General features: G+C 37.4%; 1 protein-coding gene across 1 annotated transcript; it reads right to left on the bottom strand.

Moving 5' to 3' along the window:
- Nucleotides 1–821: 821 nt before the first annotated feature.
- Nucleotides 822–10,878, bottom strand: LOC110665098 (probable UDP-N-acetylglucosamine--peptide N-acetylglucosaminyltransferase SEC). Its single transcript, XM_021825093.1, has 27 exons — nt 10,457–10,878; nt 9,230–9,375; nt 8,995–9,093; nt 8,838–8,888; nt 8,191–8,307; nt 7,941–7,997; nt 7,315–7,434; nt 6,774–6,836; nt 6,594–6,672; nt 6,052–6,161; nt 5,871–5,924; nt 5,701–5,768; nt 5,487–5,589; nt 5,131–5,333; nt 4,723–4,819; nt 4,352–4,423; nt 4,161–4,237; nt 3,884–4,082; nt 3,616–3,783; nt 2,799–2,909; nt 2,619–2,705; nt 2,374–2,501; nt 2,197–2,279; nt 1,887–1,992; nt 1,633–1,779; nt 1,221–1,341; nt 822–1,126 (listed from the first exon to the last, which is right to left on the bottom strand). Exons 1-27 carry the CDS (start codon nt 10,593–10,595, stop codon nt 1,013–1,015), a joined length of 2,919 nt encoding a protein of 972 aa, XP_021680785.1. The 5' UTR covers nt 10,596–10,878; the 3' UTR covers nt 822–1,012.
- Between the last annotated feature and the right edge of the window lie 4,767 nt (nt 10,879–15,645).

The raw sequence follows: 15,645 nt of genomic DNA on the forward strand, positions 1-15,645 counted from the left end.
TAGGGCCCCTCTCTTACCGCATAAACTTCTGCAAGCCGTGGAGTTGCTTTGTAGCATATAAAAAGTGACACTCCGCATCCCTTAGTACCCATCCATACCCGTTCTCCCATTGCAAAGGTCAACAGCCCCATCCAAATTGCACTTAATCGTGCCATGCGGTGGAGGTTACCATTGACTGGCTGGTTGAACAGGTTGCATAAAGAGCCAAAGTACTTGAGCCCCTTGCCACTTATCAAGAGCAGATTTGGCTAGCGTCATCACCCTGTGCTGTGGCTAGTTGCCCCTGGCGCCAAACCACTCCATTTCTATCATAGCACAGGCCCAAAAGAGCACAAGAGCCAATTCACTTCAATGCATGTCATCGCGCTAATCAAGCGCCTCAATCAATTGCCCAAAGACATCCTCCGACCCAGCCCACTCAGCAACCATACTTCCTTTGCAGCATCACATTCCACCAGTGCATAAAGAGTAGTCAGCTCAATGACAGCACAAACTGGGCAAACAGGCATACAGTCAACACGTCACTTGACCTTCCAAAACCACCACACCTTCGGCAAATAAGTAACAGATTGGTGGGACAAAGTACAGTTAAATTGCACTCTGTATCCACTTCGCACTCTTGGTAAATTACAATTATTTTTTAATAAAAATTTGGATGAAAGAACTTCCAAACCCAGAGTTTACCATTACTTTAATTGCAAAATTACGGTTGCCCAAAGAAAAGACGACTGGTCAATTATTATTAGTAGAGTGTGTTACTAGCAGACATCACTTGCGTCGCCTGAAATTTCCCTGAACACCAAAAAAACTAGACTTCGAACTGAATCTGAACCACAGAATGGAATTGCGTGAATTTTGATTTGGTTAAATAAAGTGGTACAAACTCAATTTTGTATAATCCACACACATCACCATTGCATCATCTCAATAATCTTACCAATATCATTATCCTAAATACGCTTTTTTTTTTTTCTCTTGCTCTTATCTACAATGCCGTCCATTCACTCTCCCCTCATCCATCACAAGGGAACTCTGAATCATTCTCCAGCACTTTGAAGTGCTGGGGCTGCTTCCCCGAGCAATGTATATTCCACATTTTGAAATATGCCCTCTCCAAATTTCGAACCTGCATAATTATTACCATAAGAAAATCATAACCAGCTGTCTCTCATTTACGCCAAAAAAGAAAAATGCAGTAAGGAAAACTTTAGTAGGCTTACCCAGCGTGTCGTGTCAAACAGAGGGCAAGTCATACGGACTGCCTTCAGTTTATTGGTAAGAGCCTGTAGTTTTGGCGGATTCAAAGCCAGAGAAACTGCTCTCTTCTCATATTCCTTCATACTGTCACAAGGTAAATCGGCAAGTTAATACAGTTCAGACCAATTTTAACAGGAACCAACCGGAGAAAAAATAGGAACATGGCCCTATACTGCCATAGATTCTAGCTTGAGTAAATCATGAATGAACTATCTTATCTAGAAGTTATCATGATGCTCCATGCATGAACTGTTTGATCAATATTTCATAATGCTGAGCAACCAGAAAATCCAACACAGTAGTTAATGTTTTTGAAATACAGCCCCACTTAAGAGCATTCCACCTGTGCATGCACATAGAAAATTAAAATCCTACCTGCTAACAATCATCTCATCCCCAAGTCCAGTGGCAAGACACAATGATCCAGCAACTCTTGTAGCCATTTTCTCAAGGGGCAGTGTTACCATAGGTAAACCAGCCCACAAAATATCTGTCCCTGTTGTATGTGCATTACATAATGGCCTAAAGAGAGATCCAACCATTAGCTTCCAGACACCCAGCAATAAAATTGACTGCCTTCAGAACATAAATGAAACACATATACACACATATAAAGAGAGAGTAATTACGTGTCCAGGAATAGATCTGCTAAAGCACTGCGTCTGATATGTTCTTGTTTCATGGCAACATCAGTGAAAATGATTTGCTCTGGCTGCACCCCTTGTGCAACAGCATCTGAAAACAATCGCAGTATTTGACACCAGACAACAAAGTGAATATGCTAAATAAGCATTTTCTGCTGCAAATTTATTCACAATTTCTTTCTTTGGCAATAGAACAAGATACTTGACAATTCTACAGAGGGGGTTATTTATAAAAAGTCCAACAAATCCCTGAAAATATGTGGATTCTACAAGTAAACAAAACAAGTTCACCTACATGAACGAAGTTTCATTTCGCCTGCAGCTGGGAACCTAAGGAGCCAGAGGGCACTGTTGGGCACACGTTTGAGAATGTTGCACCTAAAATGATCAAAACATATAGAGAAAACAGTAAGACACCAGAAAGTGATACGTCGCATAGTATAAAATGAACTCAGGGCCAGCTTTACAGTACCAAGTATTAAAGATTTCAGGATCCATCTTGTACAATTGGTTGAAACATGCAAATATAAATTTATCTTCAGGAAGACCATAATCTGATCGCTTGTGTTGGCATGTTGGATCCAAAACATCCAAATTTTTCTGAATAACAATAATTGCAGTTCCAGAGACTAATTTCCAAAATTGAAACACCAATAAAAGATAGTTCAAAGCACACAACTAAAATCCTCTTCTATAAGGATTTTACTAAAGACTTGCCTGTTTATAATCATTCACAAAGTAGCAATGTGGCATGTGAACAAGCTTTTCAGAATAAATATGCGCGTAACGTGTGGGTGAAACAAACTGAGAGCAAAGAGCATACATATCAGAAAAATATGAAAACAAGATAACAAGTGTGATTTAAGTTTACGAACAGATTTGAGGCTAATCTCCCACCTCATCAGTGACTAAATAATCAATGTATGTTGCTCCGGTGGTCCCAGGAAATCCCATATATGACACCTGTATGGGCGCAGGCTGCATAGCAAATATTTCATTTCTGGCACCCTGAATGATATAGAAGGAATATATATTAGGAGGAATGATGATATACTCTTTAACAGAAAGTTTACACCACTGAAATACTCATTGAAGAATAAAATTACACTATTGTAACCATCAAAAAAATACATTTGAAACTTCAATCCTGATTAACGCAAATTGCTACAAAAATTGTTTAGTCCTTGCTCCAAAGGATAATTACAACCAACACTCACTTTAGGGATTTTTACATATCAAATCTCATGCTTTAAAACGTTACAGTTTCAACCCAGAAGTTTACAAACAAATGCAATTGAAAACAACACTAAAAATTTCTTTCCGAAGTTCTCATCACTTCTCCAGGGGCTCTTAGAAGTCTAAGATCAGGACAGAGTTACCAAGTAGAAAAGGTTTGTATTCAATTTTACATGCAACGATAGTCAACATACAAATAATAATTAAAGAGTCAACCTTGTGTCTAAAACATCTTTGTAAGATTTCTCGCTCAATACTTGACTATTTGCATAATCATATGTCAAATTAAAATTTTAGTCTGCAGGTAATTAAAACCCTAAAGCAATTTCATCAAACAAAGTGGGTCAAGAGGAGTTTCAAAGAGACAATTAAGGGAGAGTAGATACTGTAATCCAAACTGAAATAGGGTTTAACACTAATACTTTAAAACATGGGATTCAATTTTGGATGTAATTATCCCAAAAATTAAAGACCTTACCTTGGTATAACCATTGAGATTAACGAGGATCTGTATTTTATCCTCATTAATCAGTTTGGCAATCATGTCTGACGACATGGCAGAAACATCTACAAAATGCCCAGCTTCGGACTGGATACGCTGCCTCCATTCTGTACCATCATTTGGGCTCAAAGCATAGCAGAAAACCTGCCCAGATTTTGTTAGTTCTAACAAAATATTACAAAAAGGCAAATGCATGTTAAAGTCCCTTCAGCTAAAAAAAAGAGAGAATTCCAAATTTTCAAACCTCAACATTCTCTCTGTTGTGCATGCCAAAGACGGATCCCATAAGGTGTGACAAGGGATGATTACCAAAGTCGCTGCTCACATAACCAATCCTAAGTCTCTCGCCACGATCACGCTTTATAGGAATTGGTGGAGGATGATTGAAAGGAGGAAGTCCAAAACGCGATGCAATCATGGAGCAATGAGCTGCATACTTGCGGCTTCAAGATAGAAAAGGAAGAATGAGAATGCAAAGCCTTAAGTCACACAGGTTGATTGCAAAAATTAGCCTCTCCTACCTGATATCAAGTGCCAGCATTGGATCAATGGGATACGCGATAGCATGAAAAGGCTGCACGCTAGGAAGGACGGACATCTGAAATGATACAATTGTTGCAGAAAATAGATTAGCTTCACATGACAATATTTTTAAGCTGTGAACAAACCAGAGAATCTATTGATAAGCATTAGCAAACATCACAACTCTTACAGTAATTTGCCTCCGTATAATCCCTTCAACTTCAGTGAACATCTTAGCGCGATCCTCCCAACTGCAGACGCACTGAGACAAGTATCCTCAAATACATTAATTTACAAAAATCTTCTGCATGAGAAATATAAAAGATTCCTCCAAAATTCCTATTCAGAACAGCTTCAACAAGCTGAAGTGACAAAATTTATGAACAAAACCACACACATATAGAGAAGGACAAAACAAAAAATTTAGATATGCAGAATATTTCATTTTCATTGTACCTGTAATTTATGCAGCCAGTGCCAAAATTTATGAACAAACCACATACATATATTAAAAGAAGAAACAAAAATTTTAGTTATGCAGCATATTTCATTTGGTTATACCTGTAATGTATGCAGAAGGTTGCAAGTCGCTTCAGGAAAGTCTGGTCGAAGAAGCAAAGCCTGCTTATAGCTCTTTACAGCAGCCTCCACGTGACCACTGCATAGCATATAAATTAATACTTCCATTGCTGAAAAAAGCAATATTCTATAGCCCAACAGCAACAGCATTCAAATCATTGGTTTAATTCTAACCTTATTCTTTCCCTACAATCTGGGATTAAATATGAACAGTTTTAAGCTATACCAAGGAAAAAGGGGAAAAAAGAAAAAGAAGGGGAGGGAGAAGGAGAGAAGGGGAAAAATAAAAAAAGAGGAGGGAGAAAGGTGGGGGGTGGGGGGTGGGGGTGGTGGCAGCAATATAAAATTGGACATTCACAAAAATTTTGGATGTACCATCCAACACAATACCTGTCCTTATAAGCTGAAGCCAAATTTGCATGAGCTTCAGCCATATTTGGTCGGATAGTGATAGCACGTATGTAGTCCTGAATTGCTTCACTCACTCTACCAATCTCCTTATAAGTGTTGCCCCTGTTTACGAGTCCATCGGCTGCCAAGGGATCAATGCGAAGAACCTCATTGTAGCAAGATATGGCATCTGCATAATTTCCCTGCCATGAGTAGGAAAGAAAAAAGTGTAGTCAGAACCATCACAAGAGAATTCAGCAAGACCTAGAAGGTAGAAGGCTGATATTCAATTTGTTTGATACACAAAAGAAGTTAACATCTAACTAGCAAGCTGAAAATCCTCCAACCGTCATTACCTGTTGTTTATAGATTACAGCAAGATTGTTGAAAGGAGCAGACAGTCCTGTTGTAACAGCCAATGTAGCCTTATAATATGAAGCAGCAGTTGATGCCATATTCCTGGATGTTCAGAAAATCACCCACATAAATTTCGATTAATGCCAAAAAGTCATATCTACATTAACATAAATGAAAAAATCATGAAGACATAAGAAATTAAATGCCATATACCATTCCATATATATGTTCCCAAGGTTGGTGAGTGCTTGTGGGTGGGTCGGTTGTAATGCAAGGCATTGCTACACCGAGACAGAGAGGCGAGAAAAGTTTACGAATATACAAATGCAAGTCAATCAGAAATAAGGAATGAATTTAAAAAGGGGAATAAAATGCGAACTTACATTATAGCATTGGATTGCTTCATCCACTCTACCCACATCTTTCAGTGCATTACCCTTTTAGTTGGAGAATATATTGAGAAGTTAGTTACTCATATAATTAAAAATTGAAAAATTCCCAGACAACAGAAAAGCACAAATCAGAGAAAGAAAAAGAAGAGAGAGAAGGGGGGTGGGGGCCAACCAAATTATTGTAAGCCTCCAAAAACCTTCCATCACAGGCTATGGCTTGCTTATAATGAAGAATTGCCAAATCCAGTTGGCCTCGTTCATAATAAGTGCTGGCCAAATTTCCTGCACCATGTAATGTAATAGATCATATGGTCAACCAAAGTTTACATGCATGCACAGCCTTTAACCCAAAATCTAATAAAAGAAATAAAATAAATGCTCAGTGCTTCAAGAAATCAAAATTGACAACGTATAGCAGTCTGCTGAGCCAATAGTTCAATATTAGGCAAAGAAGGCATTGACCAAAGTAATGATCTTAAAAAGCCTTTAACAGCAATCACCAACTCGCTTAAAAGATATTAGTAAAATATTACTAATTGCTTTAAAGACAACAAGGAGCACACAGTTACAGTCAATGATAGGTCCACCTCAACAAGACAAAGCATATTTGGGATACAAAAGGAAATTGCAGCACCATCTACTAACCAGGAACAAATTATATGAACATCAGTAAACTGCCATTAGAAGAGATTTCAAGGTCCAATAATAACTTACCATAAGCGACTGAATAGTTCGGCCGTGTCTGAACAGCTTGCTGGTAGCACACAATAGCCTCTTGGGGCATTCCCAAGGCCTGGAAAAGGCAAAAGAAACATCTTGTTTTCCTCTGATAAAGCAATATTAATCCAGGCACACGCAGCTAGCCTACCTTATGAACACAAAGCCACAACTTACCCTATAAACATTTCCAAGATTTAGATAGGCATCAGGAAACATGGGCTTGAGTTTTACAGCTTCCTGGAGTACACATTGTAAAATGAAATTCAGTATATGTTGCCAACAAAGTAATTGGAATGTGCAAACATTTAAAAATGTTGACTACCAAAGAACTTCAATATAAACTCCAACAACAAATAAAACTAGCATGCTAGTGTTGACAATCCAAGCAGTAGTAAAAAAGGAACCCAAAAAAATAAAAGCAAAATGACTAGAACCGATCATTTTCCCATCACTGACTTTAATTTATTAAAAAAAAACAAACACTAAAAGCAATTGTTTGAATGTTTTGATATGATGACCACATAAAACATTTGATATGATAATTAGCAACAAAAATAACCACAGTTTGCTTGAAAGTGATTTGAGGCAGACAGTGAATCTAAAAACCCAAAAAGGAGAGGGCAAGAAAGCAAAATTTGATACAAACATGCATTATCAAGCCTAGTAGGGAAATATAAAAGCAGAAAAGCAATGGCATAAGCAAAATCAAGCGTACCTTATAATATTGAAGGGCTCTATTAAGATCACCAGACTCCAAAAAGAGACCAGCAAGATTTGACCACGCAATAGCAAATGTTGGTTGTATGCGTAAAGCCTCAAGGTAGCAACTGTATGCCTGCACAAAACATTAGATTCTGACAATTTGGAGTCTTGCACATGGAAGTTACAACAAGACCAACCATCATCTGAGCCCTGGCCTGAAGATAACAACTTGATATCTGTATCGAACTGTGATTTAAGACACAGTTCCACACATGAAGTATGTAAATCAGTAACTTCACTGGAAAAGGAGAGATGCACACTACAAAAATCTAAATATGGAAAGGGTGTCTTCCTTCCATGAGGTCAGAAAGGGTAAGAATTTGGGGCCACGCGAGTCCAGTAGTGGATTAACTCAGACTGGGATGCCAGGTTGCCAATGGACCACTTCCCCCCACTGCGATCGGATGGGGAAGTGATCAGTAAGTATCCTAACACTAGCATTGGGCATGGTAGCTGAAGATCAACACTGAAAATAACCAAAATCCTATAGCCCAGAAAATTTAAGTACAGCTAACTGTTATGAAGAACAAGTTAAAAGGAACTAGACAACTTTCAGCATTCATTTATTGATATACTTACTTCTTGCACCAACCCTTGTGCCTTCATTAGATTCCCAAGGTTGCTATGAGCATCAACCTACATTCCAATTGTTGGGGAAGTCATTAGGGATTCTCATTCAAACCATGCAACTAACAAGAAAAATAGAATCCCGAATTTTCTGATCATTTGAGCCATCCAAGTGATAACTAACTAGAGCATCAATAGATGATCATAATAATATCATTATGGCACAATAGAGATGATCATTATCTAACAGGAAAAAATATACCAATAGAGGATTCAATGCAAGCGCTTGGCGACAACACTGTGCTGCCTCATTAAGCCTTCCTTTTCGCATGTATGCACTAGCCAAGTTTGACCAAGCATCAGCAAAGTTGGGTCGCAGCTGCCATAAAAATGAACCAAGGCAGTATTATTAAAAATACTAATAAAGAAAATGGCACAAAGTGCAAGTACAGGGGCAAATGAGGGTGAGAAAGGTTCTTAAATCAGACAGTGGAGCTTGCACACCAATTTTACAACATGAATCACATTATAGGAGACTCTGAAGGTGAACCTCCTACTTTACATTTATCATTTGAGGATCCATTAAGCTTTAAATTTTAACCCACAAATTTAGAGGTGGTTATTGGCCCAAAAGTTGAGCCCCACATAGCCACCCAATCCCTGCTCATTTCAAAGTGATTCTGTAACAAGGTTTCGCCCAACCAGCAGGAAACAAATTAGCCCCAAATGAGATACAAACACACCACCCAATTCATTTTTACCTGTCCTAACATTAAATGATCGTTGACAATAAGGAGTTTCCAATGTTTATTAATCACTATAGAAATGCGAACACTAAACAAAGTATCAAAGTCCTTCAGTACCATAACTTCCTAGATAACTCTTAAAGTTCTGAACGTGCATACAAACCTCAATGGCAACCAAATAGTAACGAATTGCAAGATCAATATCACCCTTTTCCTGTATTAAAAAAAAAAAGCCACCATAAGTACCAACAAAAATTTAAATGCCCAAAAAGGTTAATTGCTTCATCATGGCTCAAAATCATTTATATAGATAGTGATACCTTCCAAGCATTTGCCATGTTTCCATAACACTCAGCAAAACGTGGCTCAAGTCGAAGAGCTTCCTCATTTTTTGCAATGCACATATCATAATCATGCAACTGCAGAGGAATAAACATGAAAGTTTAAGATCAGAGAATTTATGGTTCCCCAAACAGTTAAAATTGACAATTATCTAAAAAGTGAAAACACATACTGATAGTGCCCAACAACAGCTACATTTAAAACAAAGCAAACCTGATAATAAATAGCACCCAAAAGAAGAAGATTATCAGTCCGCAGGGGACTTCTCTCATAAACAGTATTGCTATGCTCTAATGCCTGTTTATAGTTGCCAGCCTTGTACATCTGATGAGCAAGGGCCAGGTGCATGTCTTCATCAACTGCATTAAAAAAGAAAAAGTTCATAAATTAAAAATAATAATAATAATAATAAAGTATCAAAATAATTAATTTTAGTAATAAACACATGATGACTGACCACATCAACATTAAGTAGCCTAAAACTCTCTAGCTTAGAATTGTTAAACCACTAGCATCACTAACTATAAAACTCTCTAGCTTAGAATTTTGAAACCACTAGCATCACTAACAAATCCATCTTTCATACAGTGAAAAAACTCTCTTCTAGAAGAACAAAACTAGAACCCCTTCCAGTCACATAATTTTCACCAATCAACAGTGAGAAAACTGCCTAATATTCTTCCAGCACCAGAATGAGATACCGTCTCATGAAGTACATAGACATTCTTTGTACCAAAAACAAATTGGAAAGGAAATTTATTTGGAAAGGAAATTTATTTGGAAAAGAAGTTACAAACAAAATAGAATCAATAGCTGTATCATTCAAAATAAATTGGAAACCCAAATTATCCACACACACACACACACACACACACACACACACACACACACACACACACACACGAGCCCGGAGGCGTGTGCCACACACACACACCCGCGCGCACGTGCGTGTGCGTAAAACTAACGAACCCACACCCCACCAACCCCCCCCCCCACACACACAAGTTTAAGTCTTTTTTTATTTCAGTTCCCCGTCTCCTCCCAAAAGGAAGAAGGGGAGGGAATAGGGAGAGATAGCTCTTATTATTCCCATGACAAGCCAAAGGAAAATGCAAGCCGATAACAACTGTGAAATTGATTCCCATCATTCTAAACTAACGAACCCACCCCCCCCCACCTGCAACCCCGAAAAAAAAAAATTTATTTTTATTATTATTATTATTATTATACACAACTGGAACATTGAACAAATAGGAATTTTGAAACGGGAAAAAAAGTATATAGAAATCCTTAAACTTTCTAAATCCAACAAAATGTTATACGCAGAAAAAAAAACAAATAAACAAATAAAACAACAACAAAATAAAGCCAATTACACACAATTTATCCATAAATTAAAAATAAATAGATAAACAACAGAATGACCAACTGCTAACTCACCTTCGTGATGAGAATCACGGCCCTTAAAAGGCACAAGACTCAGCGAAGACGAAGATGGCTCAAGCTTCACCTGGAAGCTAGCATCATCGCGAGCAGAGCCGCCGAGCGAAGCCCGAGGACCGGTCTGCAACGAAATCATCCTGATCTCCTAAAACCAAAACTCCAGAAAAATAAAAATCAACCACTCCCGCTACAAAATCCAACCATCAAAAAACACACGATTCCAGATCAGATCTAAACTCCAAAAGATACCACGCTGAAATTTCCAACGAACAAAGAAGAAGCAGGGAACTCGATTAAGAAAAACCCTAGCGTGCGCAAACTGCTAGAATTGGGGTTTTTTCGAGCTTTTTGCTTCTCCGAATTTTACCCTTTTTTTTGGCTAAAGCGAATGGAACTATCAATTTTTTCTATCGTTTTGCTAGAGAAGAGAGAGAGCATATAAATAAGGAGGTGGATGGTGAGGATAAATCTGGACCGTTGAAGTGTACGGCGATGATACGATACATTTGCTGTTGCTTTTGTATTGGGAGATTCGGTTTCATTCTGACACGTATCTATGTAGCTTCTTGATGAGCTGGTCCTTTTTGTCTTTATATGGTAATAAAAATTCCCTAATCCTACCTTACTATCACCTTAGTTAAAAAAACGCTGATCAACCATATTTATATTAATTTTTAAAAATTAAAAAATAATTTTAAAAGCTCATTTTAAATAATATTAATAATATTATATTATTATTTTTATATTTAATAATTAATTTAATATTTTTTTATTAAATATTATAATTTTTATTTTAATAATTAAATATGCATTAAGATTAAAAAGTTAAGAATTAAGTATTAATCTTATAAAATTTAAGAAAATAATTATTAAGGGGATAAAAGATATTTAATGATATAATAATTAATGATGTTTAATATAAAATTAAAAAAATTAAGTTCACATGAAAATTTATAAATATTTATTTTTTATATTTTAATAATAAATATCAAAATTATTTTTTATTTTATTTTTGGTAATATTATTTTTTATTTATACATAATTTAATTTAAAAATTTTATTTTATATATATATATAGGGATGCCCATATATTTTGATTGATATAATAAAAAAAATTTATCAATTTATAAATTATATATACAGATTATTTTATGTCATAGCAAATAAAGGAAATTTAAATACATATATATATAATTTTTTTCAACTCATAATAAAATAAACAAGATAGAAATTAATATTTTTTACACACAAAAAATTTATAGTCTCGCTCATGTGATTGAAAAAAAAAATTGTACATTCTTATTGTTGTAGGAGAGGAAGAGTTTTTGAAAATGAATGGACCAAAAAATAAAACAAGTTTAGAAGAAATGGAAAAAAGATATATAAATATCGTGTTTACCTTATATTAACTTACTCATCCCAAATTTAATATTTAAACCATAAAAGAAGTAAATTATTAATGAGGTTAAAAATTAACCTGCTCACTTTAAAGCATCCAAACAGCATTAAAAATTATAAAGTTAATTATTAAATTTTATTAACATCATACTAAACACACCTTAATTATTAATAATTAATATTTATGTCACGACCCAACCTATGGGCCGAACCGATACTAGGACCTGGGCCAGCCTAAAGCCCCCGAGGCCCGTAATAAGCCTAACTATTCACTAACCCAACTCTAAGGCCCATTTGGGCCCAATTTCAAGAATTCAACCGGACAGAGTCCGATCATAAAATGGACCTTTCAATAGGAAGTTTTTGACTCACCCGACCTGTAAACACAATATATATCAATTGGGGAGCTCAGCTCACCCTCTACATACTCGTAACAACATAAATAAATGGGAGCTCTGCTCCCTCATCCAGTCCATCAACATGCATAGAATAATAAGTTTACAGGTCCAAAATAACAATTTATATTACAGACCCAATTCAAATGAATATTTCTAACACAAGCGGAAATTCTAGAAGTTTATAAAATTACACAAACATAAATAGATGACCTGCGAGGGAGAAAAGCAGGTTAACCTAAAAAATATCCTCCTGTGGCCTGAAAAAATATTGAACAGGAGTGAGCGTTCGACTCAGAGAGTAAAATATCAATTTTAACCATAATCTCTATAACTATCTAAAGCTAATGCATCATATAAAGTGAAATGCAACATCAACAATAAATTCACATCATAACAGCAAAGAGGTAATTTTGAGCACTCACGCACCCAGTAATATCAATCATAATATATGAGAGCTGATCCCCTATACAGCTTTCTTAAATCCAACATGTGCCAGCGAAGAACCCAGCTCGGACTTCCACTTAATAACCAAATAGGGGTCCCAGCGAAGAACTCAAGCCGTGTCTACCCCGAAGGACCGGGTCCCAGCGAAGATCTCAAGCCGTGTCTACCCGTCCTATCCATAGTCCACACCACATCACACGCACGCCAACACACGCACACTGCTCCAAATTACCACAACAACATCCATGGCACTTTAACAGTTGTGAATGCAACATAAAACGTGCCTAGAGTTTAACTACATAATTATATACATATAAGTGATGCATGGGCATGCTTGAACATATAATAATATCGAAATTACAATTAAAATTAATATTTTACTCACAGACTTGACAGCGATTATTGTGGCGGCTGGGCGGGGGAAGAAGGCTGTCCCGGCTCACCTGACAATTATATTACAATTATTTAACACAATTGACTCAATATAAATCATGAAAATACCAAATACATCCTAAGTCATGCCGAAAATCCGGCAGAGTCTCCTCTATACCTAGGACCTACCCAACCTGCAAAAGGACTCAAAACACACTTCTATATTCACAATCCATATATCCACAACTCAATCACATCACACAGCCCCTCCTGAGCCCATCAAATCAGTCATCCATCACAATATGTAAAATTTCAATTTAGTCCTTATAATTGATCATTTTTGCAAAAACTGCCCAAATAAGCTAAAAATTCTAAAACTTTGCCCCGCGGTCCTTAGAAATATTACTAGGCTATTGCAAAAAGAATCATAATTTTCTAAGCTACCACGAATATTTTATGAATTTTTAATCCTATTTAAGCACTAGAAAATTACGAAAAAAAACAAGGTTCGGGTTTACCTTTGCCGATTCCGACTTCGGGAACGCGCTCGGGATGTCTGACAATGGTGCGGTAGCCAAAACCTCAATCCAATTCGGAGACTTTTTGTGGCGGAGTGCATGCGTGGAAATTCACAGACCCGGACAACTGTCGAATTTCAGTGAATTGAGGATACCTACACGAAGCCCACAATACGGGGGTTAGTATAAAATTTTTACGGAATTTTCTAAACTCATTTAATGCTCAGAAAAACACTGCGAAGTTCCGTGGGACCCATCGAAAAACGGTGTCGAAAAATTTTGAAATTTATATCCCCACGAAGCTCTCGACGAGTGGAGCGCTCTGGTACTCTCGGTTTTCTCGTGGGGTTTACAGTTTGTGAGAAATCTAGCTCAAAAATCAAAATGGGCTAAAACTTCCCAGGCAAAAATTGGACAAACCGCTCAATGGATTTCGGTGTTCTTAGTGTCTATGGAAAGCTCTCGACAAATAGATGAGTTTAGACACAAGACCCGGTCCGATTGGTGGCCGGATTGATCGAAAAGACGAAGCGGCGCGCTTGCGCGTCGCGTCGCTTCGGGAGCCTTTTTCCGGCGTTCCAGGCGGCGGCCGGTGGGCTGGGACGGCTGGGGATGGGCGCCGGTGGGCTCGGGTGGCAGGGGAGGTGGCGGCGCGGCAAGGGGAGGAGGGAGGAGAGAGAAAACGAGAGAGAAAGAGAGGGAGGAGGAAACGCGCGCGGGAGAAAAAGAGAAGAAGAAGAAGGGGCTGGTCCGATTCGAACGGTCCGATCTGGTCCGGTTCGATTCGGGATACAAAATTTTAAATTTTTACTCTGCCTTGGGATTGAAAACGAGGCCCAAAAATTTCGAAAAAATTTTAGAAAACTCAAAAAAATTCGTAGACTCCAAATATATTTTTAGTTTTGCCACGTGGTCTTTAAATTAATTTTTAAAAATCATCAAAGTTTATATTTTTAGAAAATCGAACCCGATTTTTAAAATCTGAAAAATCTCAAATAATTTTCTTAAAATTTAAATAATTAAAATATCAATATTACTCATAAAATAATAAATTTAAAATTTTTGGGGTGTTACAATTTAATTATTATTAATTAATTAAATAATTATTAATTATTAAAATAGCTAAACTACTAAAACGATTAACATTATTATTTAATATTATCAGTGTTTACAAAAAAATACAAATCCAAATACTGGTTCGCGTGTTTAGAGAGGCCTACATTTCCAGCTGATAAACTTGCATCTAGGGGTGGCCACGGTTCAGGAATGTAACACCCCAAAAATTTTAAATTTATGAGCATTTTTTGTATTTTAATTTTATTTAAATTTTAGGAATTTTTTTGAGATTTTTCGGATTTTAAAAATCGGGTTCGATTTTCCGAAAATATAAACTTTGATGATTTTTAAAAATTAATTTAAAGACCACGTGGCAAAACTAAAAATATAATTGGAGTCTATGTATTTTTCTGAGTTTTCTGGAATTTTTTTCGGAATTTTTGGACCTCGTTTTCGGTCCCGATGCAGAGTAAAAATTCAAAATTTTGTATCTTGAATCGGACCAGCCGAATCGAACCGGACCGAATCGGACCGGCCTTTTCCTTCTTCTTCTTTCCTTCCCCGCGCACGTCGACCTCCTCCCCTTCTCTCTCTCTTTTCTCTCCTCCGCCCCGGCCGCCACACCTCCCCGCCACCCACCCCACGCGCCACCCGACTTCCCGACCGGGTACCGCCCCAAACGGCCGGAAATCGCGCGTGAATTCCCTATCTCGCGCGCGCGGCGTTTCGGCTTCCCCGGCCAAAATCCGGCCGATCCGACCACCAATTGGACCGGGTCTTGTGTCTAAAATCATCTACTCGGCGAGAGCTTTCCATAGACACCAAGAACGCCGAAATCCATCAAGCGGTTTGTCCAATTTTTGCTCGGGAAGTTTTTAGCCCATTTCGACTTTTAGGCTAGATTTCTCAAAAACCGTGAATCCCACGAGAAAACCGAGGGTACCAGCACGCTCCACTCATCGAGAGCTTCGCGGCGACATAAATTTCAAATTTTTCCGAC

This window comes from Hevea brasiliensis, unplaced genomic scaffold, assembly GCF_030052815.1.
Source record: "Hevea brasiliensis isolate MT/VB/25A 57/8 unplaced genomic scaffold, ASM3005281v1 Scaf5, whole genome shotgun sequence".
NCBI classification, from domain to species: domain Eukaryota; kingdom Viridiplantae; phylum Streptophyta; class Magnoliopsida; order Malpighiales; family Euphorbiaceae; genus Hevea; species Hevea brasiliensis.

Bases quoted from the DNA above. Each gene is read 5' to 3' on its own strand.
- LOC110665098 (XM_021825093.1), bottom strand. From the start codon at position 10,595: ATGATTTCGTTGCAGACCGGTCCTCGGGCTTCGCTCGGCGGCTCTGCT. The intron at 6,673-6,773 runs GTAAGTTGTGGC...TGCCTTTTCCAG, and splicing joins ATCTTGGAAATGTTTATAGG to GCCTTGGGAATGCCCCAAGA. The intron at 2,280-2,373 runs GTACTGTAAAGC...TGATCATTTTAG, and splicing joins CCTGAAATCTTTAATACTTG to GTGCAACATTCTCAAACGTG.